Here is a 27,473-nt window from a genome sequence, read left to right as displayed (position 1 = left end):
CCTGTTTTTTTTTCATGTATTGAGATTCTAAAGTTTTGTTTCTAGGTCTATTCTGGGTTATTAGGTGTGATTCATTCTTTGCTTTCGTTATCATGTTTGCCCTGTGTTCTCTGTGCTTTGTGTGGTTATTGTTTCTGTCCGGGTTTTTTGCTGTTGCATGTTAGTAGTTGTTTCTCTCCTGTGCTGGTATATAGTTATAGTCCTGTTGTCTTCCCATTCTGTATTCCTTTGTGTCCCAGTTTCATCTGCTTTTGTCCTTTTATCTTCCCATGTTCCCCGGCCTAGTGATCATGTTCTCCATTATCTTGAGGTACCCTTATTCCCCATTCTGGTGACTGTCTGGTGTCTCTGTGTCTGTCAGTCCTGTCTCCATGTTTGTTTACTACTTTCAATACCATTAATATTTATATAGACTCTTTTTCTCCAATTGATCCTTCTAAGTTGACTTAACGGTCAACATATATTTTAGACCAGCGGGTTGGAAAGTCCAGGCCTCAAAAATTCCTATTTCACTCAAGTTTCATCTAATGTTTTGTTTCTGAATTTTTGGATGATATTCTTTCTCTCTTTATCAAAATGAATCTATCATAAAAATGAGAAACTTCTTGTTTCTTAATAAATGAGCAACTTTACAAATTCAACAGGGGATCCAATAATTATTTCCCCCACTGTAAGAAATAATGTTTTATAATAATGTGCATGTTTTACAGGTGCTCTAAGGCCTTAGCATTTCGTTGTACCTCAGGAGAACATTAGTACCTGGAAGAAATTTCCACACATATTTTAGATATGTTAAAATGATCTTTTCTTTGCCAGACACTGGAGTTACAATTTCCACTTCTAAATACCTGGGACACTGTACAAATCTAATTAAAAAGAGAATACATGGATTTTGCAGATCTCATAAACCCGTTTTATTCACAATAGAACATAGAAATATAACAAATATTTAAATTGAGACGTTTTACTATTTTAGTATAAAGTAGTACCTCATTTTAAGGGCAGCTACACAGCAGGAAGCAAGAAGAGGCTGGAAAAGTATATAGTACAGAAAACAAAAACAACTGGAGGAAGGTTAATTGGCAGACAACCAGTTTATTCTGGTAAAGTAAAAATGGGGCAAAGGTTCAGCAATTTCACAATAATGTTCCCTTTAACATAAAATTGCAAAGACTGATAATTCTGTTATCTGTAGTACGTAATATCCTCTAAAGACTCGTGCGAAATCTCTGTGCCAAAGAGATGAGACCAAAAAAAAGGATACCAATGATTTTATAGGCTTGTAATGCAGTCTTAATCACTTTGTTTTAGAAATGTTAACTCTCTAAAGCCTAACATGTTGCAAGGCATGACACCAGACAGATGTTTTGCAACTTTCCTTTTCAGCATCTCTTATGTGAATGTCCAGTGCTGTAAAACTTGTAGTTTCAACTGCCAAAGCAAATTAAATCTTTTTAAACAACAGATATTTCTCTTGAATTCCTTCTGAAAAATTTGAACACCACAGTTGATGTCCTGGTTCATCTTCTGAACCATTTGCTCAATTGAAAGAATTTCACCGGTTCCTGAAAGCAGTGGCTCTGTGCTTTTCAGTGATATTAGGGTCATAACGGTAATCCTTGCCACATCCAAATCTCGGCAAATAACACAGAAAACAACACAACAAACCTATAACCTTTAATGATTTAATTCATTTCATTTCATTTTAATTAACCTTTAGTTAAAAACAAGAACGAGAAACAATTCCATAACCTTAAGAAAATAGCTTTAAGGATATAGCACCGTACAAAACAGTACTTACACTCAGAAACACCATGGAATTCAGATGTTTTTGCTTTTCTCTTAATTTGGAAAATATCTTTTACTGTGTGAGGAATTGTCTAAAAAGTTTAGTGGAGCTTTTATTGTGCATTTCCTTTTACCATGTATTTTTAATTTGTTTTTTTAATTGTTTAGATGTAGGTGTTTGCTGTGTTGTTTTCTGTGTTATTTGATGAGATTTGGATGTGGCCCCTGTCCTGGGATTACTGTAATGATCCTAATATCACCAAAAAAGCACCGAGTTGATGCTTTTGGGGACCGCTGGGATTCTTCGATTGCACCAGTAGTTCAAGCATTACAGTAGTTTGACTTAAAAGTTTGACCTAAATAGGATAAATCATTAGAGGCTAGCAGAAAGTTTAGTTTTTATATTTAGCAATGAGAAAACCAATTTTTCAAGACATATGTTAGCTCTTTGTGGGGTCAATTAAGCTGCTAATGTTCTCCCCTCCGAACTTTATTGAAAGGACAACCAAGTCTGAAAGAAATTTGAGTTAACATGATTTCCATGATTGAATGAAATGGACCAAAAACAAAGTCCAAATCAGTGGAAAACATCGGAGGCTGTGACTTTTGGACTCCTGAATTCCACTTTTCTCACACAGACATCGACTTTTTTTGTTAATATGTTAAGACAGATCTACAGAATGGCTCCTGAAGAGATGTTTCCACCTGTCATCTGTGTTTTTGAAAGAAGCTGGTGGTTGGTTTGAAATCAAGGATGATCCTGAGGGGAATGTCCAGTTATCTTACGCTCTTGGGGTTCAGCATCCCTCTTAAATGCAGAAGAAGAGCTCTGAAAGTTTGTGTGTGCTCCTTTTTATTTTTTGACAGAGTTTAGTTTGTCTCTTTAAGCTCTACACAGTGTGAAGCTGCAATCAGCCAGACCAAGGCTGATGGACTTGTCTGTCTGTGTCTTCGTCTCTGTTTGTTCTGTCATCACCAGAGCTGCTCTGCTCCGACAGGGAGGTCATGTCAAATCTTTCAACCATGTGCACCTGAAACTGAAACACTTTGTCCTTATCCTCTTTGTCTGCGTCAATAACCTGCCATCAGGGGCCACTGCCTCTTTTCAGAGCAGGTTGTCACATAGATGTGACTGTTGCTGTGATGATGGCAATGAAACGCAGACTAGATGGGTATAGAGAGGTTGGACAGAGATGAATACACATGAAGAGAAGATACAGATGAGCATGTGTTACATTTTAGTTGCGCACCTGAGATGGGTGGTGTTTTAGCAAGCAATCGAAAATAATCTAGCAAACATAATCTTTTTTTTCTTTCTTTTTTATTGGTGCTTTCTTGTTGAAACCTATTACCTGTATTGACTGGAATGAAGTGAGCTGGGCCAAAAGACTAGTTGGAAAGGTCAAATTAAGCATGGCGGTAACATATTATAGTACATGTAATTTTAAGTACAGCTTAATTTCATGGTAATTCCCAGACATTTCTTTTCCCCTTATGTTACATCACAAGTACGCTGTACTTCTCAAGGCATGAGCCTTATGGAGTAACTTAAGCTTTCTAACTTCCATATATTTTACAGGGAAGGGTGCAAATTGTACTGCAAGTAATTTCAAGTTCAGTGTAATTAAACACTAAGTAAAGACTGCTTAAGTAATTTTGTGCATAATGGACGCTTCACTGTGAAACTCTGTTGTTATGTTAAATATAAAAATGATAGCGTAATACGAGCTTTTCTTCCTTTCTTATTGCAAATTATACATTCATACATACAAACTTTGCAAGCTCATCTGATCCTATATTAATGGAGACAATATTTGTTATTTTCATTAACCATTAATTAAAAACAATAACATGAAACAATTCCATAACTCTGAAAAAATGGCTTTAAGGATACAGTACTGTACAAAACAGTACCTACATTCAGAAACACCGTGGAATTCAGAAGTTTCTGTTTTCCTCTCAATTTGGAAAATGTCTTTTCCTTTGAACAAGTGTCCAAAAACATGAGACTGACTGCATATTTCGCACAGTCATCCCAAATAATAGGGTAGCACACCAAAGCCTTCTCCTTTTTGAGTGATGTCCACCTGTACAGACAATCAGAAAATTGAAGATCATGTTTTCAGCAGTCTTGAATACACTTTTCCCCTTTAGCATTAAAATCATAAATTAACTATTTGTCCTATGACAGCTGGCAGAAGATCCACCCTCCCTGTGACCTTTGCACTTGAATTACTTGACTAAGGAGCTTGGAAAGAAAAGCGTCTGGATTTCTTTAAGTTGCTTGAAAATGTTAACCTCTCATCCGAGAAGCTTCTTCAGTTCTGAACTGAATTGAATTGCGAATTGCCTTAATTTTTCGTAGCATAGGATCAACAAGGTGCTGGAAACATTCCTCTCAGATGTTTTTCACCATACTGACATGATAGCATTACAAAGTTTCTGCAGACTTGTTATCTGCACATCCATCTTGAAAATATCCCATTTCACCACATCCCAAGCGAACCAGTTTGAGATGATTAAAGGTTTGAGATTTGGCACCACCTTCTCCTGTTAGCAACTTCCACTCCAGCAAGATATTTTCATACACAAAGCTGCTGCTCAAAGGATTTCTTTAGACAATTCTCTGTAAATCCTAGGATGTGGTTGTGTGGGAAAATTCCTGTATATCTGTACAATGAGTTTTTGTTATATGATTGGCTGATTAGAAGCCAATTAGATTGTAGTGTTGAACAGTCATACCTAATGAAGTGCCAGTGTAGTTTCTTGAAGTCTCAGCTTATCTACGGATTGTGTTGTGCTGTTGCTCCACGTGCCCCCACAGACCTCGCAGGCAATGGAAGGGGTCATAACACAACTCTTCAACATTTCAATAACCCTGCAACAGTACTTAATAGTTTTCTCTCTGAAATATTGTATTAAAGTGAATCTCTATGAATTTCAAACTTTTGTCAGACAAACCCATGAATTTAATAATGTTACAATTTACCAACTTACAGAGTGAATTGTTACTCTCTGCTAGGCTGTCTAACTGTGGTTTTAGATAATAGCTTAGATTTTAACTCAGCTGTGTGTTATTGGCTACTGTAGGAAGAAACATCACATTTTGTAGCTGAATAGTTTAGTTAAATGGCTGTGTATGTGATAGCTTTGCTATAGAGCAGTAACCTGTCTAGGCTCTCTAATTAGTAGTCATATTGTCGTTAATGCTTTTTTCCCAAACCCACCTTAAACCAGTCTTTCACTCCTACTACACTCCTTGCCACTGTCTCGCTGTCCTTGTAGATGTACGGTACCAACCTTTCACTAGATCCACCAAGACTTCGTGCAACTCCTTCTGACCTTCTCTATACTCTCCAAACAAACATCACATCTGTAGTGCTCTTTCTCAGCATGTAGCTATGCTGCAGCTCAAACCTCACACTTTCACATTCTCAACACACTCTTCACATGTTAGTACATTTAAATCTTTGTCTTTTATCACACTAACCTGTTCTACATCCTTTCCAGTTCAATTTGTCTTTCCAGTCAATTGCTGGAACTGCATGTGTGTAACTCCTCTTTCCACTAAAATTACTTACTCAGTTATTAAGATTAGTAACACTATACTTTAAATTACTTGCAGCACAGTTTGTGTCTTTTTTCGGTACAATACCTGAGTGTTATGCAGGTAATCCCGTCACCATGTGTCTCCTTTCCTGTAAAATAGCCATAATTTCAAAATACTCGTTATGCTATATTTTAAGTACTGGGTAAGTAAATTTAATCACTAGTTAATTCTATGGTGATTTCAGGAAAAACAACCATAACATCTCCATCTCTTGCCAGTAAAGAGAAGCCAACAACAGATGTGTGAAAGCTCAATTTTTGCTTTTTTTTTTTTAAATTTAAAAAAGGATATTTAAAGCTTGCATGCTGTCATAAACACTTGAACAACTTTGATGCATACAGTGTGACTATTTATCCTGAATGATCAGGTCCCATCACATCTTAAAGATCTCATTGTCAAAGTAGATTAAATAAAAGTTTTTTTTTTTTTATTGATTATGAATTCTGTTGTTGGAGTCTGAATTTGGTCCTTTTTGTTCCATGATTTCTAAGATTTTAAAATATTTTTCATACTTAAATGTTTCAGATCATCAGTATTGAATAACAGACAGACATAATCTATGGATTTAAATAATGTAAATAAATAATGATTTAATGTTTTATAGGAATTTATTAAAGTGGACCTTAAACACTACATGTATTATTTTATTTCCATCATGAAATAAATCTAAAACAACTGTTGTAGATTTAAGACTGTCTGCGACTTGGTTTAAGCCATACGTGTTTACATTTTTCAGAACGTTAGAAGGTGTCGAGCACCATCTCGGGCCTGTAGAGAACATAACATCATTGGGTCGGTTGATTGCTGCTAAGAGTAGTTTGTTAGTTAACTAGTGACAGAATTGATAATTTAGTGTAAACAAGGAAACTAAAACCGAAAAGCAGTGTAAGGGGTTGCTTTTGTACTGCCCCCTGCTGCAGCGTTTTTTATTTTTAAAAAGTCAAGGATTCACTGCCCACTTTCATTCTGTCTCTTTAGCAGTAAGTGGTTTGTATGTTGTGTGTTAGTGTTGGGATTTCATTGTGCTTTGGTAAAAAAGAAAAGAAAAGATATATTTTGTGATGTGATGCACATGTAGTAACCTGTTATTTTATGAACTGGTTGGATGTGCTGGCACAAGATGGCCCTCAACTGTTATAAATGCTTCAACTTAAACACTTATTTCTTAAATCCAGCTTCACAGACAGTGTTTATGTTTATGCTCTTTTAGAGTAGGGCTCCATGCTGTAATTAGCCAGTAGAGATTTAAAATATTCTAGTGTTTTGTGTAGATCTAATATTTGGCAGTAGACTATTCCGGAGTCTGGGACCTGCTACAGAGAGATGTAGCAGGTCCTTTCACTGCGAGAATTAGGTTTCGACCTTGGAATAAATAACATTAGTTTGCATTGTTTGCATGCATTGATAGAAGCTCAGATAGGTAAGAAGGGGCTCGTCTTACCTATCTGTTTAAAAGCAAAACGTAAAATGTTAATTTGGGTCCTGTAAGGAATAGGAAGCCAGTGTAAAGAGGCCAACACTGGGTTATATGCTCCCTCCATTTTGTACTAGTCAACAGACAAGCAGTTGCATTTTTGGACCAACTGGAGACGATAAATAGAGGACTGGTCAAAACCAAAGTATGCTGTAGACTCGCCCACTGATATATTCACATTTATAAGGCTATTCTTGGTTTGCTTGCATGTAATTTACAGACTTCATCAAAAAAGGTACTGTGTTAGATCCCAAGAGTTCTGTCTCAGAGGTTTGTGCTGAATTTGGAAAAAGACCATTCAAATTTGCAGCTCCTTCCTCTTTGGACTGGAAATGACCCAGGTTTGCTCAGGCTCGGACACCCTGCGCCTCTTCGGCTTCTTTTATTTTTTTTCATTTTCTGTTGATTCTTTCATCACTGACCCCAAAGCCTGCAGAGTAAACAAAAACGTATCGAACTTAATAAATCTAAGGCAATTTTAAATGTCTTGAATGCAATTAATTCAGGCTGCTAATATTATTTGTTTCAATTAGTTTTAAGAAGGTATTCATTCTTTATTGACACTGAAGTATAAAAATGTTGGTTGCTTCTTTGTTTTGTTTGTTTTTTTTTACTTTCTGCCTGTACTTAACTGGTGTATGGATTTGTGTGTCTATGTTTTATTCATTTATGAAACTTATGACTGTACAATGGCTGTGCGTGTTTGGTTTAGGTTGCATGTAGCTACTAATACCAGTCATAGTTTGGTGTCCCCAACAGAAACCAGTCCTAAGAATAATCGATTGAATTTGTGCCTTTGACTGACCATTTTTTGTGCAATTGTGTGTCATGTTCAGCAAAACCAGAAAATTATGCTCATGTAGTCACACTAATGAGAAACTTCCAGAGCAGAAAAACCTGTAGATAGCCGAGAAAAATGCATGAAAATCGATCCATATTTTCTGCTCATTCTCACACACGCGCACACACACAACCTGAACATAATAGCTGAAAGTTGGACTTGACAGAAATCAACATCACTCCTCCGGCCGTCTGTCTCCCAATCAATATTACCCCTCCTTTTCCCTCCTCTTATTATCAGTACTAATCTATATCTCTTTGTCTCGCTTTCTTTAGAGTCCTATCTCCTTCACTCCCTGTCTTTTCTCTAAATTACATTGAGGACAGTACACTGTTATGGAGGTAACAAATTTAAAATGACCTACATCGGAATTAGAGAGAAAGCAGGCCATCACACCCGAAGGGCAGTCGCTGACAGAAAAGTGGAAGAATGAAAAGAAAAGATGGAAAAAGAAAGCAGAGGAGCGTTGATTGGAAGTTGATTGTGGAGATTTCACTTCTCCTGTTTTTTTGTTTTTCTCTTTTCTCTTTTGGACAAAGGCAACAAGAAAATGAGGAGGAGATGAAAAGCACAAATGCCTGAGAGTCCTCATGGGCTTCTCTGCATCCACACAAAAAACAAAATGACAGCGATAATAAAAGTGATCACTAAAGCTTGTCTTGGGCATGAGCCACAGGCGTGGAAACAGCGCCAGTATTCTCAGTGAGCTGTGGTCTTTTGTGGGGCCATGTGTCACGGTCAGAAGCTTCCCATCCTGAAATGTACTCCCACAATAAAGGCAGAGTGGAGAGTGTTAGGCTTTTCATTTGGCAGGGCCATTATCAGAAAGGCCTGAAAGGACTGGAAATGACCCAGGTTTGCTCAGGCTGGGACACCCTGCGCCTCTTCGGCTTCTTTTATTTTTTTTTCATTTTCTGTTGATTCTTTCATCACTGACCCCAAAGCCTCATTATCGTCTGCAGCTTCAGGCAGTGCACATCCAAAGTGAACTGTCAGGGCTGCTGCATAAAAATGACTTCATTACTAGCTATTCCAGAATGTACTCATATGAAAATCTTGTAATGTTTTTTTTTCTCTATATTATTAATAAAACTCAGGAACACACCCAAGTTGATGAAATAATCAGTTTAAATAATATGTATTATGTGCATTTTTAAAAATACATTTTTAGTTTTATAGCTGGACTTTGTCCCACATTTGTTGCAGTTTGTTTTGACACAGTCACATACACACCTGCCACCCCAAAATACTCATAAGAAGAAATAAAAACTGCAATTTGCTTGATTTTTTCCATATTGTGCATCTTTACATTCTGCAGTCTTAAATGCAGTCACTTTTTTTTTTTGCCGTACACACATTAGGTCTTTAGCATGTCTGATACCAAGACCTGAGACAAGACATGAATTGATCCATGGTATCGTATCTAACTTGTCATATTTCTAGTAAAAATATTTTGGTTTTTTGGTATTTTTTCCTATTAATCACCCCTTTAACCTTTAACCTTAGTAATTCCGCAAAGTGCTTCTCATTGTCTGTCTTGTCCATCCATTTTATGTCTGATATGATGGGATAAAAGGATGAATCAGTGATTTGTCTTGTGCATACTGTAGGACCTGTCATCAAACTAATAACACTGTAATTTGTAGCAATCCCCTTTACCACCTGAGCTGTAGCTTTTTAAATATTTACATATTATTATAAAAGTGACTGACACGTTTTTATTTATAGTGGATTGCTCTCATTGGCATGTTCTTATTGCCATAGTTTAAGTATTTTCCAGCACCGATGGTCATTAACACGGGTAAATGACTGAAATTATATGACTGTGGATACAAGTAGTTGAATAGAGCAGCAACTGTGCTCAGACTTGGAGAACGGATGAGGAACTCAGACATGTGGTGGGAAGCTTTTAAGTCAAGACATGAGGTGGTTCGGCTCTTCCTGGGCACCTCTACTTCAACGTTTTTAGGATGGGCTCGTTTCTAAACTCTGGGAAGAAACCCTCAGAATGGACTGGAGAGATTTTAGTATATCCAGCCTGAAAACACCTTGGGACTGGGACTCTGCAGATGCCAAATCTCCCAGTCTTTCTGTCTCCTGTAAACTCAAATATACAGATGTAACGTTACCAAACCTTGACCCAGTGATTTTGCAAACTCCATTTTCTCAATCATATGACTTGACCCAGTGATGACACAAGATTGAGCATGATTGCACAAACTCATTGCTATTGATGTTACTTCAGTTTCTGGCCTACTGGCTTATATACAATTAAGATCAAAGATTTGACTGAACACATACACTATTGTCAGAAGTCAAAGTCTCTTGTCATTGCCTCCTCAAAGTTTCTTAAGTCAGTCTCATTTGTCCCATCAGCTGTTGAGCAACTCACATTTTGTCATCAGTAAAACATGGCACATTGCACAATGTTTGAATGTAGACATGAAGCCTGATCTGCTGTTTTAATAACTGATTTATTGCTATTTTCCTGTCTGTGTGTTTTTCTTTCTACCCTACTTTCAAGTGTTTAATGATCACCTCATGTTTCCTGAGTCAGTTGTTGAATGGCTCTTTGTGGGCAGTGTTGGGACATCTACTTCTAACTAATCTTTAGAGAAATATCCCATAGATTTATATTCAGGATTACAACATCTCTCATATCTTTATCACTAATTGTTTCAATTGTTGTTGAGTTTCAGACCAAAGAGCACGTTTCCCTAACCTCATCCAGACTCCGCTGCTCTGAAAAAAAAAACACTATAGTAGCATAGTATGGATTTTATAGTTCACATCTAGTTATCGAGTTAAATTTTTTTAAAACTCTTGGCAAGGTTGTGCACATCTCAGTGTCGTTCCTTCATCCACCTCTGTGTTTTCTTTTTAGGTCTTGATCCATCTCAGCGTCAGGCAGTGGAAAAGTTGATCTCAGCATCTCCGTGTCAGTTCGACCACGCTGCCCTGTTCACCATTTTACAGAAACACACACTACAGCATCGAATGAACGACTCCTTCTCCTGCTTGGTATGTGAACAAGAACCTTTTCATCATTCATCTTCATTGACTGTCCATCTCAATGGTACTCATTCATCACTCAAACTTTCTTCTGTACCATCATCATGTATCATCTGTACCAAAATACGTAAGCTGCTTAAAATCCTCATGAAACAGAACAGTTAAAGAACTTGCAGTGAGCTTGTAATGGTATTGCTAAAACAAGTTGTTTAATTAAAGTTTATGAATCACCAAAAAAATAACCAACAAGTACTTTAATACGTAGATAATGTTTGTCTACATACAGTACATTTTACCTTCAGGGTTCTCAGTCTATAATGATGGCTTGACTGTGCAACCAAAACAATAAGAGGATTGTTTTTGGTTTCTGGTACTGCCAGTAAATTTTCCCGGGTAGCAGAAAAAAGTGGATGCTACAAAACAGAAAGGTTCCCACTGGGGAAGTGTGAGAATAATAGAAAGACAAAAGTAAAACAACACACTGATGCAAAAAGCTCCAAATGTTGTTAATGTTTTTAAAAAAGCATTCAGTTGGAATCATTTCTAAAAAAAAAATCTAGTAAGTAACATCAAATACTTATTAGACTAAATCGAATGGATGGTAAAATGCACGGTGTTCACAATAAATTATTAATTACTGCCATACGTTCTTTATAGAAATATCTACACACACACTCTGATCACAACCAGACTTTCAACTATTGGATAAATTGATGACTTTTAAATAAAATTCAACTTCTTTTGTAAATCATGTAGATGTATAGCTACTGTGACTTTCTAAAATATATTTTAAAAAAGCACAACTGTCCAAAAAGTTGTTGTTGTTTTTTTTAAAAAATTACATCAGAATATTTTCATGAGCTAATAATGTCTGTACTATGGCAGGCTGTCCAGAGTCTACAGCGCCTCTTGCCTTATGAATGAGCAGAAGAAATGAATAGTTGGATGGATTAATGTGTGTGTGGAAAAATTACAACATATATAAACATCTTCTGCATCTAGTAACATTTTATGTCTGTTTTTATAGCTAGGATACAGTTAGATATTTAATATAGTTATAATTCATAGCTTTATGTCTGTACATGTAGCGCTTAAATAATCAAATCAGTCTATTCATTAATCGACCAAATATTATTCAACAACCACTTTTAATGTTGTTTAATGCTTTAACTGGTTAATCCCTGGATTTTTTACTCACAACATGATCCCCAAATTCACTCACCTCACCAATTGTGAAGCCATAATGAATAACACACTATTTGAACAAAAGATAAAAAGAAACTTAATATATTTTTTCTTCTCCTTAACAAAAGATAAAATAAGAATTAAAAGCTTTATAACAATGAATTGGTACGCACTGATGTCACTGAACTTCATTTTAGCACTAGACAAGCCGTTCAGCTAATTTGTCATGCTCGGTGACCTTCAAATAATGGTGACGGGTTGCATTTTAACAACAGATGCAGCCTGGCCCCAGTCCAGGGACCTCCTAGGTGGAAATAGTCATCTTTTCAAACGTGAATAATTTGTGATGCCTTCAGTTGTGCTTAAATGTCTGCTGGTTTTGGATTAGTGCTCCAACAAAATAAGAATTTTTAAACTTGTAAATATAATTTTAATTAAGGTCCTGCTGTTTTCTATCCAAATTATTGTTGAAGCACTGCATATTTAAAAACTGAATGAAAACAAAAATAACTAAAACTTTTCAGAGCAGTTTGAAGAATGAAAGAGATATAGGAGCTCAGTGCGTGTGTGTGTGTGTTCAGCCTGGGGCGCTCTCTCACACTGATTAAGGGGATAAGCACTCTAATCAATACTTTCCAAATAGGAACATGACCCTCATGGACAACTGCTGTTCTGAGTCAATGGAGGAGGAGGAAGCAGTGAAGTGAAGCCTAAATAAGCGAGTCCGTATGTGTATGTGATTTTTTTTGTTGTTGTTGTTTTTTTGTTTTTTATAGTGTGTGCAGTTGTGGTTAGGAAGCATTGATCCAAATCCCCAAAGTGTTGTTCATTAACAAAATATACCAATGGCAGTTTTCATTAAAGAAAAAAAGAATCAATCTTTTAATATCTTTTTTTTAGTAAAAGTAATTCAAGTGATTTTCTTTTTTTTTTATTTTTAAAGGTTATTTATAACATTGTAAGTTCAAAATTACATCAAATCACCCAAGATAAAAGGACAAAGGACAGAGAAAAGAAAACAACAACACCACCACCACAACAACACTGGTTAGTCAGTCCATATTAAAAGTACAAGAGAAATAATGGAGTCCAAACAAAATGCTCTTCTGTGTGAAGTTAGACAGGGCAACAGAAAGTTCAGAGTCTAAAAGATGTGGGGAACAAGTCCAAGAAGGAGTTAGGGTCCGGCAGAGGTGTAGTTTCACATAAACATAAAGTGCAGGTGAATGGGTTAAACATTGTTGATTCTCTGTTAATATGATTGAGTGAGTGTTAGCAAGACCATAACGAACCTCTACAATATACAGAAATGCAATCATCTCACATAGCCAAACCCTAAGGCCTAGCACTGCAAGTATACCATCTGGCTTTAATTTTAAGTCATAAATCCAGCTATATTAAATATCTCTTCCCAGAAACATGTAAGTGTAGGGCAAGACCAGAAAGGGTGGCCAAGGGTTCCTTCCATTGCTTTGCATTTATCACACAATGAGGAAATAAATGGAAAAATACTGCCAAGCTTCATTTTAGAGAAATGCAAGCGATGAAGGACTTTAAACTGTATAAGTTGTAATTTGACATTAATAGAGCAGACTTTAATCTTCTTCAACCCATTGGCCAATAAATTATTTAATATCTCTACTTCCATGTCCTTAACCCAAGCATCTCTGATGAGGTATGTAGGTGCTGTAAGTTTAAAAAGTGCAGTAAACTGGCTTACTAGGTGTTTGTAGGAGTTTTAATCAAATAATCATAAAAGTCATTAAGAGCAGGAGGCTGATCCAGATGGGAGAAAGAGTGTTTAACCAAACATTCAAGTGATTTTCAAACAAGGGAACGATCACCGGGAACCAAATTGCCTGCTCTATGTGCAGTATTGTTTTGTTGAGGAAAATAAGCTCTGTTATTGGAGCTTAATATTTTATTCACATAAATATGTGAATGTGCTTGGAGAATATGATAGCCTGTGCAAAGAGACATGATAACTTCATATTATTTATGACAACTTTCTTCTATCCTTTAAAATTCACAGAATTATCATTGAATGAAGATACCCTAAACTTTAAAACTGGTCAAATCTTGCCATCTTGTCTCTCCAGGAGTGACATTAACATCCCTCGATGTCTTCAGCTCATACACATTTCAAAATATGAAAACACATTTACACTTGAAATTAGGCCAGAAATGAGTAATACTGATGAAAAGTGCAGTTGAGTAATACTTCCTAGTTTGAAAGTTTCAGACCTCAAAAGACTGCATCACAATTTCTTGTAAAATTCCACAGTAAAATTGCTTTTAAATAGCCTTTTAAAGCCTGCTCCCATATCTACTCTTGCAAAATATACATATAAATATTTAAGATAGGTAATGCAAAATTCAACTTAGGCCAGTTTGTCTTATCCTTTGAGTAAATCACTGGGACGTGGTGGTCCAGGGTGTTGTCATCGCGGGCCCTGGATCCTATTTTTCCGTCCTGCAGTGAGGTCTGTGGAATAGGGGTCCTTACTGAGTCAGTTGTTAGCATGGTTCTCTCCTTCTGAGGGTACTCCTTTACCTCCCGGTCATATGCATCCCAACCCTCCCCGCTACTCCCTTAAACAACACACCACTCACAGACATAGGGTCTGCATGGACCACAGTGGTTTGGGCCATTTATATGAATTTCCTTGATGTGCTGTGCGAAGACCTGCCCCTGGTTTTTAATTACATTGTAGTCATTACAGCTCATGACACATCACTATAAACAATGAGCCTTTGAGAGCAGGTGCATTACCTAGAAGATGGTGGGTAGGGCCACTGAAGTGGTCCCACTCACCCTTCCACTGCTGTCTGCCTCTTAATTTTATCTGCATGTTGGACATCAAGGGCTTAGGGTGGAGTTGTGGATGAGCACTGTTGACCAACAGTCAGGTGCTCATGTCACATCTATTCCATCAGTTTTAAGAGCACTCTAGTTTACACAAAGTTATACCCATCTTTTTCACTTTGTACACATACAGTGGTGTGAAAAAGTGTTTGCCCCTTCCACAGTTCCAAGACAAAAACCATTGCTAAGCAAAAGGAACATAAAGGTTCATCTCAGTTCTTCCAGAAAGCAGCTTGATGATCCCAAAGACCTTTGGGAAAGTACTCTGTGGACTGTGTGTCCCCAATTACATCTGACATAAAATTAACACAGCATTTTAAAAAAGGAACATTATACAGACAATAACATATGGTGGTGGTAGTATGAGGCTGGTCTGAGGCTGTTTTGCTCAGGACCTAGAAGACTTGCTGTGGTAAATGGAACCATGAATTCTTCTGTCTACAAAAACATCCTGAAGGAGAATGTCCCGCCGGCTGTTTGTGACCTCAAGCTGAAGTGCAGGAGCAGGACAATGATCCAAAATGCACCAGCAGGTCCTCCTCCAAATGGTTTGAGAAAACTGTTGGAGTGGCCTAGGCAAAGTCCTGACCTGAATATGATTGAGATGCTGTGGCATGACCTTAGAAAGGTGGTTCATGCTTGAAAACCCTCCAATGTAGCTGAATTACAACAACTCTGCAAAGATGAATGAGTCAAAATTCCTCCACAGAGATGCAAGAGATTCATTGCTAGTTATCACAAGTCCTTCATTACAGTTGTTGCTGCTAAGAGTGGCCGAACCAGTTATTAGCTGTAGGAGCCAATCACTTTTTCACGCAGAGGCATATAAGTTTGGATTTTTTTCCTCCTTAAACATAAACACCTTAATTTAGAAACCACATTTTGTGTTTTGTGTTAGCGTTATCTAATATTTACATTTTTGCTGATCTGAAAGTGTGACAAACATACAAAAAAATAGGAAATCAGGAAGGGGGCAAACACTTTTTCACACTACCGTACACCAACATACGCACCAATATATCACTTCCAACTTTGACAAGTGGGAAGGGGAGTGGGCGGGTGTTCCTACACTGTTGTTTCCTGCACCCTGCCAGGGCAGTGGTTGCCTGGTGGCTCGAGGGCCAGGCTGGCTGCGTCCCAGGCTCGCTGTTCGTTTAGTGGCGCAGTTCTCTGGCACCTGGGGATCGCTGTTGGCTTATGATGGGATGGCTGGGCTGTTGCAGAGTAGACTGCCTGTTGCCGCTGGTTCTCTGGAGCTGTTGTCTTTTGGTTGTGAGGGCTCCATCTGGAGCCTCCCTCCTCCTTCTGCTGGGATGGGCACACAGTTGTCATCCTGGGAGGGATTTATTGCAGCTTCTCTCTCTCTCATTTAAATCGTGTATTTTTTTCACTGTGGATTCTGAAAACCTCATCCAGAGCATTGTTGGAATTAGGATTCCATATTTTAAGTAAAGCTTTGAAAAGAGTTCTGGTTTAGGAAGACCAAGCCACGAAAAAGTAGTACAAAAGGTCACACAAACACACAAATATGTATTTTATCATGGGTATTGTGCTTGCTTTAGGGTGACCCACATTTATTTATGATATAATGCAAAATCTTTATAATAAAAGAAAAACAAAAATTGATGTCGTCATGAGGTGATGGATCTGACCATCAGCTGTGCTTTTCCACAACCACCCACCCCCACACCACCCCTTTATTGGGTTATATATAAAGGGGCCCGTAAAAGTGAGCACTGAACTAGACAACATTTGAAGAGCAGTAATTTACCTTCAACTCTAAAAAAAATGTTTATCATTAGACATTAAAAACTCTTTGTATCACATCACCATACTTTTGGAGGATGAAGACGCAGGTGTCCTCACCTCCCTTTGAACCTGTCTGAGCATCCTGCTGCTAAATTAACTTTGTGTTATGCTTCTATCATTATAGATCCTAATGTAATTACTTAGGTCTATGCATGCACACGGTCCAGACTCTCACTCCTTTCATTCTGAAGCTTTCAAATTATTCAGTTATATTTGTACTAATTAGAGGAATCTGCATAAGAAAAACTAACAGGCTCCAGATTGTGTTGTATGGAGAGATAGCCCTCCTGGGAAAAAATCCAAGTAGGAAAATCTTGGGAGGGATTTACCATGTCTATTTTCCATCTAGAGCTCTCTAGTGGATACATTTATAATGGTGACACTTTTCCAAAAAAAATTACCTATAACACTAATTAACTTTTCAGCTGACATATATACTGTCATGGATGTTAGTAATTAACAAATATTAGCAGATAATACTGCTTAGAGTGAAATACTGTAGCACAAAGCTGTTGTTTATTCAAGTGTAGATCAGCATAAGAACCAAACCAATAAACTAAAAACCAAACCAAGGATTACTGTTGCTAATTATTGTATATAAATCAATCTTTTTGATTTGTTTTTAGTATATTGTCAGTTGGAAGATATTACTGTATTCTATTCAGTAACTGGGGTTAGTGAATGTTTCAGAACCACCAAACTGATGTTTCCATACTTAAGCATAGAAAAAAATGAACATTACATGCTTTCTATGTAACATTCACAGACATTCATGAGCAACTTCGGATTAGTATCTTGCCCAAGGATATTTGGCATGCAGACTGGAGCAGCCAGGGATCAAACCACCAACCTTGCAATGAGTAAATCACCTGCTCTGTCGTTGGGGCTACAGCCACCCTAAATATGTCAACAATATTTCAAATATTAGTTGAGCAAAAATATGAGTATAGTTGCACTACCTGACAGTATTAATGTAATCTTTTATATTGAATTACATTTATTACTAGTGTAATTCATTATTATAAGGATATCCTAATAACTCCCTAAAAAGCCTTCGGTTGATCCAAAGCAAGAGTACTGACAAGGACTAGAAAGAGAGAGCAGAATTCTCCTGTTTTGGCTTCCCTTCATTGGCTTCCTGTTAAATCCAGAATTGAATTCAAAATCCTGCTCCTCACATACAAGGTCTTAAATAATCAGGCCCCATCTTATCTTAATGACCTTGTAGTACCATATCACCCCATTAGAGCACTTCGCTCTCGCTCTGCAGGCTTATTTGTTGTTCCTAGAGTATTTAAAAGTAGAATTGGAGGCAGAGCCTTAAGCTTTCAGGCCCCTCTTCTGTGGAACCAGCTTCCAGTTTGGTTTTGGGAAATGGACACTAGCTCTACTTTTAATATTAGGCCTTAAACCTTCCGTTTTATTAAGGCATATAGTTAGTGCTGGACCAGGTGACCCTGAATCCTCCCTTTGTTATGCTGTGTTAGGTTTAGGCTGTTTGGGGATTCCCAGGTGTTTCTTCTTCAGTCACTTTTTTCACTCACTATGTGTTTATATACCTCTCTGCATTTAATTATTTTTATTAATAATCTGGTTCTCTTCCACAGTATGTCTTTGTCCTGTCTTCCTCCACTCACCCTCAGATTGTTGCCCCCTCCCTAAATCCATTTCTGACAGAGGTTTTTTCCTATTAAAAGGGAGTTTTTACTTCCCACTGTCACCAAAGTGCTTGCTTACAGGGGATCATATGATTGTTGAGTTTTTCTTTGTATCATTGTAGGGTCTTTACCTTACAATATAAAACAATTTGAGGCAACTGCTTCTGTGTTTTGGTGCAACATAAAAAAACTGAATTGAATTGATAGCTCAGAGCGCTTTACAATGTTATAGAAAGAACCTGATAACTCCTTTTGAGCAAACACTTTGTAACGGTGCAGAATAAAAATTCCTTTTGGTGAAGTTGGTACCTATTAACTGTGTGAAATCCTGACCCTTTAAAAATAAAAGTTGACAACGTTTATACCCAGTCATACACTCAGATGTAGTTCAGACTGAACATTTAACCATCTCTTTTGAGCAGGTTTGATGGTAGTAGTTACTGTATGTACATTCTTGGTGAGATTAGCTAAACTGGAAGATTTCCTTGAACTGACTTCTCTGGTCTCCGAATGATGGAAATTACTATCTGTGGAGCCATACTAATGAACTTGTTACTTACTGTGAATGAAGGCTAAATTTGGGATGTACTAGTGGTTCTCAAACTTTTTACAATGAATACCACCTCATAAAATATGTGGCTCTTGAAGTACCAACATTAAAGTACAGTAGTATATGCCTATTTAGCACCATATACAGCTTACATGAGACAATTTTATTTCTTTATGAATGTTATTTATTTTAACTGTCATAAACACGATGTGACAGTGAAAATTAAAATAATAACTGTAATGCATTAAAACATTTAGAACAGGTAGATTATCTGGTCTTTAAGTGAGGACGTATGAATCCCGCTTCCGGGTCAAAGCTAGTCTGCGTTTATCAAGGCTGTTGTGTTTTTAACATGTTTTAATGCTTTGTATCTTGTTCTGTTTAATCTCAGTAAGCCCCTAAAAATGAGGCAGTGATTACTGTCAGACTCTCTTGGTTTTTATTACCACTGTTCATTTTAAAGCTCAGTTTTTAAAACCTTACAATGTAACTAAAGCCCAGCCCATGAAGCAGTATATTAATGAATCATCTTGTATTGTGGATGGATTATCTCAGTTGTTCTTCTGACTGAAGCTTGATTCATTTACATAATCCCAACATGCGATTGCATTTGTCCTTAACCATCGGGAACCCTTGCATTAACTGTTATCGAGTGGCAAAGTTAGCGTTCGCCCTCCAGCTTCACTGTGCTAATGTGTTTATATCAGGGGTCAGCAACCTGCGGCTCTTTAGTCCTTATAGTGCGGCTCCGCGTGGTTTGGGAAAATAAATTAGTAATAAACAAGTATTTAGTTGAAGTGTATTTTATTTATGTTAGATCTTTTTTTAACTTGTAGTTCTAAATTGGAAGATTATTGTGATATTGAAATATAAAAATACAATTATATTTTATTATTTTTTCATCACTCTAAATAAGCGTCACACTCGCGGAAACCAGTATACCCGCCGAACGCCGTGCATTTATCGAGACTTTCAATCCCAGGTAGGCCAATTATGGATCTTCGGATCCACATTATGTCAGCAGCTGTTCTCCACCTTGAACTATGTTAAAAACAAACACCGCTCACGCCTCACAGATGACAGCTTACAGTCCTGCTGTTCAGGGGGTTCAGAGGTTCAGGAGCAGAAAGCCCATTGTACCACAGCAGACCTGACGATGTTTTCATGAACATGCTTTTCAGCATCTCTTTATTGACCACTTTTCACACACGGTTGCTGTACGCATACAGCCGGCTGTAGCTTTTCAGCTCACAGCCCGACACAGACCAACACAACAGCACACATAGCACAGACGTTAAGGCGGCGAGGCGTAATTGCGGGTGCCACTCAGGTGCGTCCGCAACAAACTCAGGACCCAGTTAATTCTTTTTATGCAGGGAGGTGTGATTGCTGATGGCGCTCCCTTGTGTCGGCTTCCCCTGTCGCCGCGCCACAAACCACACCTGCCACATACCCTCATTGCTCGACTGAGGCCAGGAAGGTCCGGCTGAATCTACTCCTTGCCAGTGGCCAATGGACCAGTGGCAGGGATGAATGGGATCTGGGAGTTGATAACGTATCCAGCGGCAGCGCAGCAGCAGACACAACCCATGGCTCATGGGCAGCTTGGCAGGTGTCTGGTGCAGTAGGCGTGGACATGAGACAGGGCTCACAGGTGGCTTGGCAGGTGTCGGTCCATCCGGTGCACTAATCTCCGGCTCGGCCAGAGCACGTCCCAGTGGCGTGACAACTTCTGGCGAAGGCGTGGCACGCTCTTCCTACATGCACCACACGCTGACCTCCAGAATGGCGTGGGGGTCGCATCCGTTCCCCATGCGGTCAAAGGACCCTAATGAGGCCGGCGGCGTTGTCGGCCAGGAACCAACCGGTCCTGCAGCTGTCAAGCTGTTCAAGTTGGCTTAAGGGTGAGTGTTGTACACCACATTCCGATTAAGTTCCGGATGAAGGCTCTTAGGGTGCTGTTGATCGTGTACAGTTCCAGGCATTTCAGGATCCAGGTGTGGGGCACCAAGTCAAAGGCCTTCTTGTAGACAATCCAGGCAGTGCACACGTTGGTCAATCTGGTCTTGCAATCTTGAGCGACTGCTCTGTCTACCAGTAGCTGGTGTTTTGCTCCTCTGGTATTCATGCCAATTCCTTTTATGTGCCCCGCTCATGTATTGAATCACGTTCCTGTTCATCTTAGCTGCTATGATGCCTGATAGGAGCTTCCATGTGGTACTGAGGCAGTTTATTCGCCGGTAGTTGGATGGGACCGGTCCCTTCTGGGGATAAGGCGTGTCCGGCCTTCAGTTAGGTATTACGATTGTCTCTCGTCGACTAGCATCTGGTCCAGTGGTGCTGCCAGATGCTCATGGAATGCAGTCAGCTTCTTCAGCCAGTAAGCATGAATCATGTCAGGGCCTAAGGTTGTCCAACCCCAACTCTTCATACTGGAGACCCATTCTTGGATGTCTGTGATGGTTATGCATTTCATCCTTCCCATATGCTCTTCCAGTATTGATCCATCTCTAGCTTTGATGGTGCTTTTCTCATATTGTTCCCCTGCCACTGGGAGTATACCTTAGATGGTTACATGGAGTAGAGCTGGTTTACCCTCTTGCCTTCTATCTCTCTGGTATACCTCTTCAAGTGGCTGGCCAGGGCTGTGAGTCTTTGCTTGGCAGTTTCCAAGGCTAGAAGTATGAGCAGCTTGCTGTACTTCTTAGGCAACTTCTTTATTGCACCTTTCTACGGTCTCCTCCTCCATGAGGGTACTGTTACTTGTGGCTGTTCACCTTGAAGACAAGCATGTCACTAAGCACTGCTGCCAAGCCCACCTCAGACATGAGCAAGAGACATAAATATGAAGCCATACCAACTCGAATGTTGCCTAGATTAACAAGGTTGACATCAAGTGTTGAGGAACCAGGACACCCTGATGAGAAGTGTGCTAATGGAACAAGATGGCATCGGTGGGCAAGAGATGAAAATGAGGCACTTTTGGAATGCTACTATGTAAGTAACCATCAGCGCAAGGGGATACATTAATAGGATGGGAGCGCTGGGGGCAGTGACTCCCAAAATAAGCAAGTCAATCTTCACAGAACAGGGCTCAACTTATTACAGGTGGATTTTTTTCGAGACTTCTCCTTTCAGGCGCATGAGCATTTTGGATAAACCTCTAGTCTTTGATGGAAGGCTTGTCTCTGCTTATCTGCTCCATGGGTATGTCATCTGGACTAACTGCCTTCCAATTTCATTCTCTTCACAGCTGCCCTCAGTTCCTATTTACTAATCCTCTGCACTTCATGATTTGCTGTTTTCCATTGGTTCTTTTCTCTCTGTTTATTTCACAACCTTGTTAAAAGTACTCCTTCCAACTTCTCAACATATTCTTTTCACTTGTTAGTACATTTCCATTTATTTTAATAACCCGGATCTGTTGCATATTCTTTCCAGCTCATTCTCTTTGACTAACAAATTGATAATGTCAGGGTGGAGTTAAAGTTGGACCCAGAAGGCAGACCTGGAGATGGTCAGATTATTTTTTATTAAGGATGTGGCAAGCTTGGCAAATGTGAAACTGGGAAAAGGGAGCCTCAACTGAGGGGAAAAAGTCAGATTCAATTCTGCTTGTAGTTGCAAACAAATACATTTTGAATGTGTGTGAATGTTAGATTGAAAACACTTACATAAGAAAAGCCTGGAAAAAATTCTTGTGAGAATGGGTGAATGACAGAAGATGTATAAAACCACTTTCAGTGCTCAGTTAAAGTAGAAAAGTGCCATATGAGAACCAGTCCATTTACCAATCAGGTATGTGTCTCTGTGCACTGTACCTTGTAAAGTTTATGAATATAGATTGCTACCAAAGCTAGTTAGCATTAGCTGGTAACTTTGAGACTTGAGGGTAGAATTCTAAGTGTTCACTTTTGGTTATAAAAAACCCCAAAAAATGTCAGCATCAAAAATATTATCATAAGGATTTGTAATGTGTAGGTGATAGTCGTTATGTCAATCTTGTATTTCCAGAAAGTGGGTTCATACACTATTCTGCATTTAATCATTTGTTATTATTAATCAGTGGCTCTCTTCCACATCATGTCTTTGTCCTGACTTCCTCCCATAACTCCCAACTTATTGTGGCAGATGGCCATCCCTCCCTGAGCCTGGTTCTGCTGGAGGTTTATTCCTGTTAAAAGGATGTTTTTCCTTCCTACTGTCATGAAAGCACTTGCTCATAGGGGGTCATATGATTGTTAGGGCAATTGTTTTTTGTGATTTGAGATGAACTGAATTGAACTGAACTAAAGTGAAAATTAATTCTGCATAATATTTCTCTAAAAGGATGTAAACTGTATGGAGTACTGCACATGTAAATCTTTGCCTAATTCCTCATTAAGAATAATTTAGAATACTTTGTAACCTGACTGCTTGAAAAAAAATCACAATATCAAAAATGTCACTAGGGTTGCCATAGAAACTGAACACATGCTTGGTTAACCTTTTAGCTGTTTAAAATGCTGAGGGTAGCTTGGGTAGTGGCATGAAATGTACAGCTTTGGTGAATCTGGGACCAAGGATGACTTGAGCTACAGATGATTGTGTTCCTGGCTTACTGCTTGCACATAATGGAAAAATCTTAAATGGACTGGTTCTTACATATAGGTTTACTACTCTGAGCACTCAAAGTGCTTTACACTACTTGCCTCATTCACCACTGACACAAGCACTTTTTTCTGTCCTCGTTCTATGTAAGTGCTTTCTATCTAACATTCATAGTGTGTGAATCACAGCCATCAAAAAGGAAGTTGGGGTTAATATCTTGTCCAAGAATATTTGGCATGCAGACTAGAGAAGATGGGGATCACAAACCACCAACTTTTCGATTAGTAGTTGACCTGCTCTATCACCTGAACTAAAGCCACCACAGAACATACTCCAAAGTTGGCTGTCAACATGAATGCTTCAGGAGCAACATTATCTGACCTGTTCTAGGGTGCCAGCCAAAATTGCCACGGTTAGACAAGGGAACATACAGCCCACTGGAGGTGGGGGGCGGGGGGCCTGCGCCCAGGTCTGGATTTGTTCTTGCTTTAAAAGTGACCAAATTTGAGGAAGTTTTGTTACTGAGCAATTAATCCCTCAAGATCTTTGGCTTCTCCCCTGGAAGCTAACTCTTTCTTTATGTGTGTGTGGAAAAACGCTCCCCTAAGTGATTTCCAGAAAATAGTACTCGGACTCCAGGGTGTCTGCACACCAAATCACCTGCAGCAGAAGACAGACAGCCAGATGCCATCATTTGATTTCAGCACATAAAGATGTAGCTTTTCTTTTTTTTAGATTTAAAATTAAACTTTTCTTTTATTTTGTGGATATCAGCTGTGTCACTGATAGCGCACAAACTGAGATATCAAGTAGAAACAGGAAACAATATTATAGGCAGTTCGTGAACATTGGCCCAAAATACTCTTATAATTTTCAGTCCTCTTAGAAATTCAGCTTGAGTTAATGTTGCATTAAATCTGCCAGTAATTATGTGTGAGGAAGCGGACACTTTTTAAACCTCGAGAGATGCGGTGGAATGTCTAACTTCACCCAAGGTTTTCCATCAGTGACTCTATGAAGTCTGGGTACTTGCGCATATAGGCACAAACAACATTAGGGACCCATTTCCTGACCCGGAGGCGCAGGGAAACAGCCCAGTCATCCACCAAGGAAAACCCCAGTGTGCATGTAGCGTACAAGTATATCTACCCCTGCCTGGTCCCTCTCACCTAGGGCAAATCCTGAGTTTAACAGAGTCCAACACCTCTCCAGGAAACTGGTTGCAGACTGTGCACTGTGGTGAGCCTGACTATAGCTAGGTGGTTAAGGCACCAGGTGATCCTGTCTCAGGCAGGGAGACGTGGATTCTTTTTCCACTATTTTTTTTTTTTTTTCCTGTCAGAATCGCTTTGTCCTCTCTCACCCAGGAACAATTTTAGTGTTCTGTAAGCAATAATATATGATCTTAAAGCAGTATACCTACACTGTACATGCTGACCTTGTATCAAACTTCCACATAGACTAGACCTGTGTTCTGTTTATATTTATTCTTTACTGTCAAACTATTAAACACCACTGAGCGTGCAGCTGAGAGAATAACAACTAAAACTGTCCTTTAAATATTAATTTAATGAAATGCTTGATTAAAATCTATCAGATGTCTGAATGATAGCATTGTCACATTGATAAGGCAGTTAACTTACAGTCTGTATATTTGTTAGCTTTCTTTCCAGGCTTCAGATAGACTAAACTTGATTAATATAGTAGCTGTTTTCCAGTCTTACTGACCAAAGCCCTTAAAGTGCAAACTTTTAATGCTATGTTACTCTACAGTGCTTTTCTCTTTACCTCTCACACTCAGCTGCTTGGTCTCTGGCAGTTACCTTGCGATGGTCGTATTACTTGTTTAACCTCTTCAGATTTTTCCCCATAGTATGGTTTCATCTTCCTTTGTAAAATCAGTCACTCTAATGCCAGTACATCTATTCATAATTGTGATTAGTCATTTCTGCCAACGTCACCCCTTTTATGTGAACGTACAGGGGAAACCCTGGGGAAACTTAGTGAGTTGATAGCTAGCTTCATGTGACCGCTTGCCACTGTTAGGGTAAGTGAATCCAGATTGACTAATGATACCATGGGTATGCTGAACTAACTTTGTGGTACAGGCCTCAAGTAACATGTCAGTAATTGTGAGAAGAATCACTAAAACTAATCAATTCAGTGTGTAAACTCTTCTTGTTTATTCTTGTGGACCTTCTATTGGGACTGTTTGGCTGAGCTGCTGTCATTTCAGCTTCACTTTGCTGTTGATAGGCATACACAAGCATATCTACAAGTTGAATAAACTAAACAGTAGTGCTTAAATACCAGCCATGTCTTGCCTTTGTTTTGGATTCCCAGTGAGACAAAGACAGTGATATTTTTGATGAAGAATATGTAGAGCATGTAATTCTACATATGCCATGTAAATCTGCATGATGAAGTGACTACTCTTGTCTGGTGGGGTCAGAAGAATTCTTGGACTAAAAAATGGCCTAACTGGCCAAAAAGAAGTCAGCAAGACCCTGAGGTAAAAAATCCGTAGCATTTTACTCTCAGCTTTCCATCTGTAGTAAGGTGATGAAAAGCCAAGCTGTTCGCTACTTCAGAGCTGCCACACTGCTTTGACTCCTCATGGGTCATGTCATCCCTCAGAGGGGGTGGCGGACGTTGGCGCTCTGACATGGAGATAGGCAGCCACGGCTGATGGAGCTAACAAGGCAGTCGGCTCGTTAGCTGCTAATTGAGCTGTTAGTGCCAAGACTGGAGTGTGCCATCTGTTTGTCACAGAGGAACATCTTGTCGCTTAACGCCTGCCGACAAGACCCTCTCTCTCTCCTTCCGTGGTGCGATATTAATAGCTCAAGTCCACAGACGGAAAGAAAAATTAAGAAATTGAAGAAGTGACAAACAAACTGAGAGTTTGGGTGGGTGGGTTGGGGGTGAGGGGGCTCTGCCAGGTCCAGTTAAACCTGACAAGAAACAGCATGTCACTTAGACTTTAAATAAAAAACTGGAAGTAGTTTTCATTTCAAATCCTTAAATGATCTTTCAAGCAGATTTTTTTTAAGTCAACATAAATAATTTTTTGCATCTTCTTTTGGAAAGATGTAAAAAAAAAAAAAAAAAAATCCTTCTTTTTTGTGGTTTATGAATTGAATGGTGTTCATAGTGAATTTTCAAATTTAGGTTCAACCAGTACTTTTAGGAGGCTCACTGTGAGTAGTGGTGGAGTAGAAGTTGCCCATTCTCACATCTTGTCACCTAGCAGGAGAGGTTACCTCAAATTCATTCTCACTACTCTAAATTCCATACCAGGTATAAGATAAAAACATGTAGAAGCTGTTGGTGTAGTATATCCAAACTGCTGACCCTTAAGCATCCTTCATGCTACTTAGCTGCTGATGTTGCATGGTGACATAAACAGGAAAAATGTAGAACTGAAATGAATGGATCAGACAAATTGGATCAGCGGTTTCCTCCTGAAAGTACTCTGTTTGGCCTTGTTGAAGGTACTGCCTAGTGGCTTCAACCTTAGTGACCAAGCACCCACTTACACACTGTGTATTCTTTGAACTCTTTTCCAGAGACTTGACAAATAAATGGCTGCATGTGGTGGCCAAACGTTCTGGAACGGTTGAAGTTTGTGTACTACCATACATACCTTTTTGACTGTGTTATCTTTGAATATAACAGGGTTTAGCAGAGCAGTCCACCATCAGTGTTCCCAGTATAAAATGTCTTTGGAAAGACCATTCATTTCTGCCTTTTCTAATTTTACTTGATTTTTCTTTCAATATCAGTCACGTTTTAACACTGAATGTCAGCATAAATCTTTGCCTCTTTCAGCTTAATCACAACAATATGCAAATACGCAAACTCTACACAGACTGGAACCTTTTTTTAAATGAACATTGAAAAAAGTATTCTTCCCAAGTGAGTTACAGAATCATCAAGGCACGAATGCCATTATTCTTAATTCACAAAAGATTCAGTGTATTTCAACCAGTGATCTCTCGCCTAGTTTTTCAAAGAGTCTTTGAAATCAAAGTATAAAGTCATGACATTTCTGTAACATTTTGTATCCTAAAGTGGCTGTGCTGGAAGA

The 27,473-nt window shown here is 38.8% G+C and overlaps 1 protein-coding gene across 2 annotated transcripts in view; it reads left to right on the top strand.

The window, feature by feature from the left end:
* Positions 1 to 27,473, top strand: part of cadps2 (Ca++-dependent secretion activator 2) — a 145,933-nt gene that overhangs the window by 42,780 nt on the left and 75,680 nt on the right. For both annotated transcript variants that reach the window (XM_035913406.2, XM_006782231.3), the window contains exon 12: positions 10,598 to 10,734. In XM_035913406.2, coding sequence (XP_035769299.2) covers positions 10,598 to 10,734 — 137 coding nt within the window. The remainder of the gene's footprint in view (positions 1 to 10,597; positions 10,735 to 27,473) is intronic.

The sequence above is a fragment of the Neolamprologus brichardi genome, chromosome 7, assembly GCF_056152115.1.
Source record: "Neolamprologus brichardi isolate AB-2024 chromosome 7, ASM5615211v1, whole genome shotgun sequence".
NCBI classification, from domain to species: domain Eukaryota; kingdom Metazoa; phylum Chordata; class Actinopteri; order Cichliformes; family Cichlidae; genus Neolamprologus; species Neolamprologus brichardi.
The sequence above is the reverse complement of the archived record's forward strand: the minus strand, read 5'-3'. Positions and strand labels throughout refer to the sequence as shown.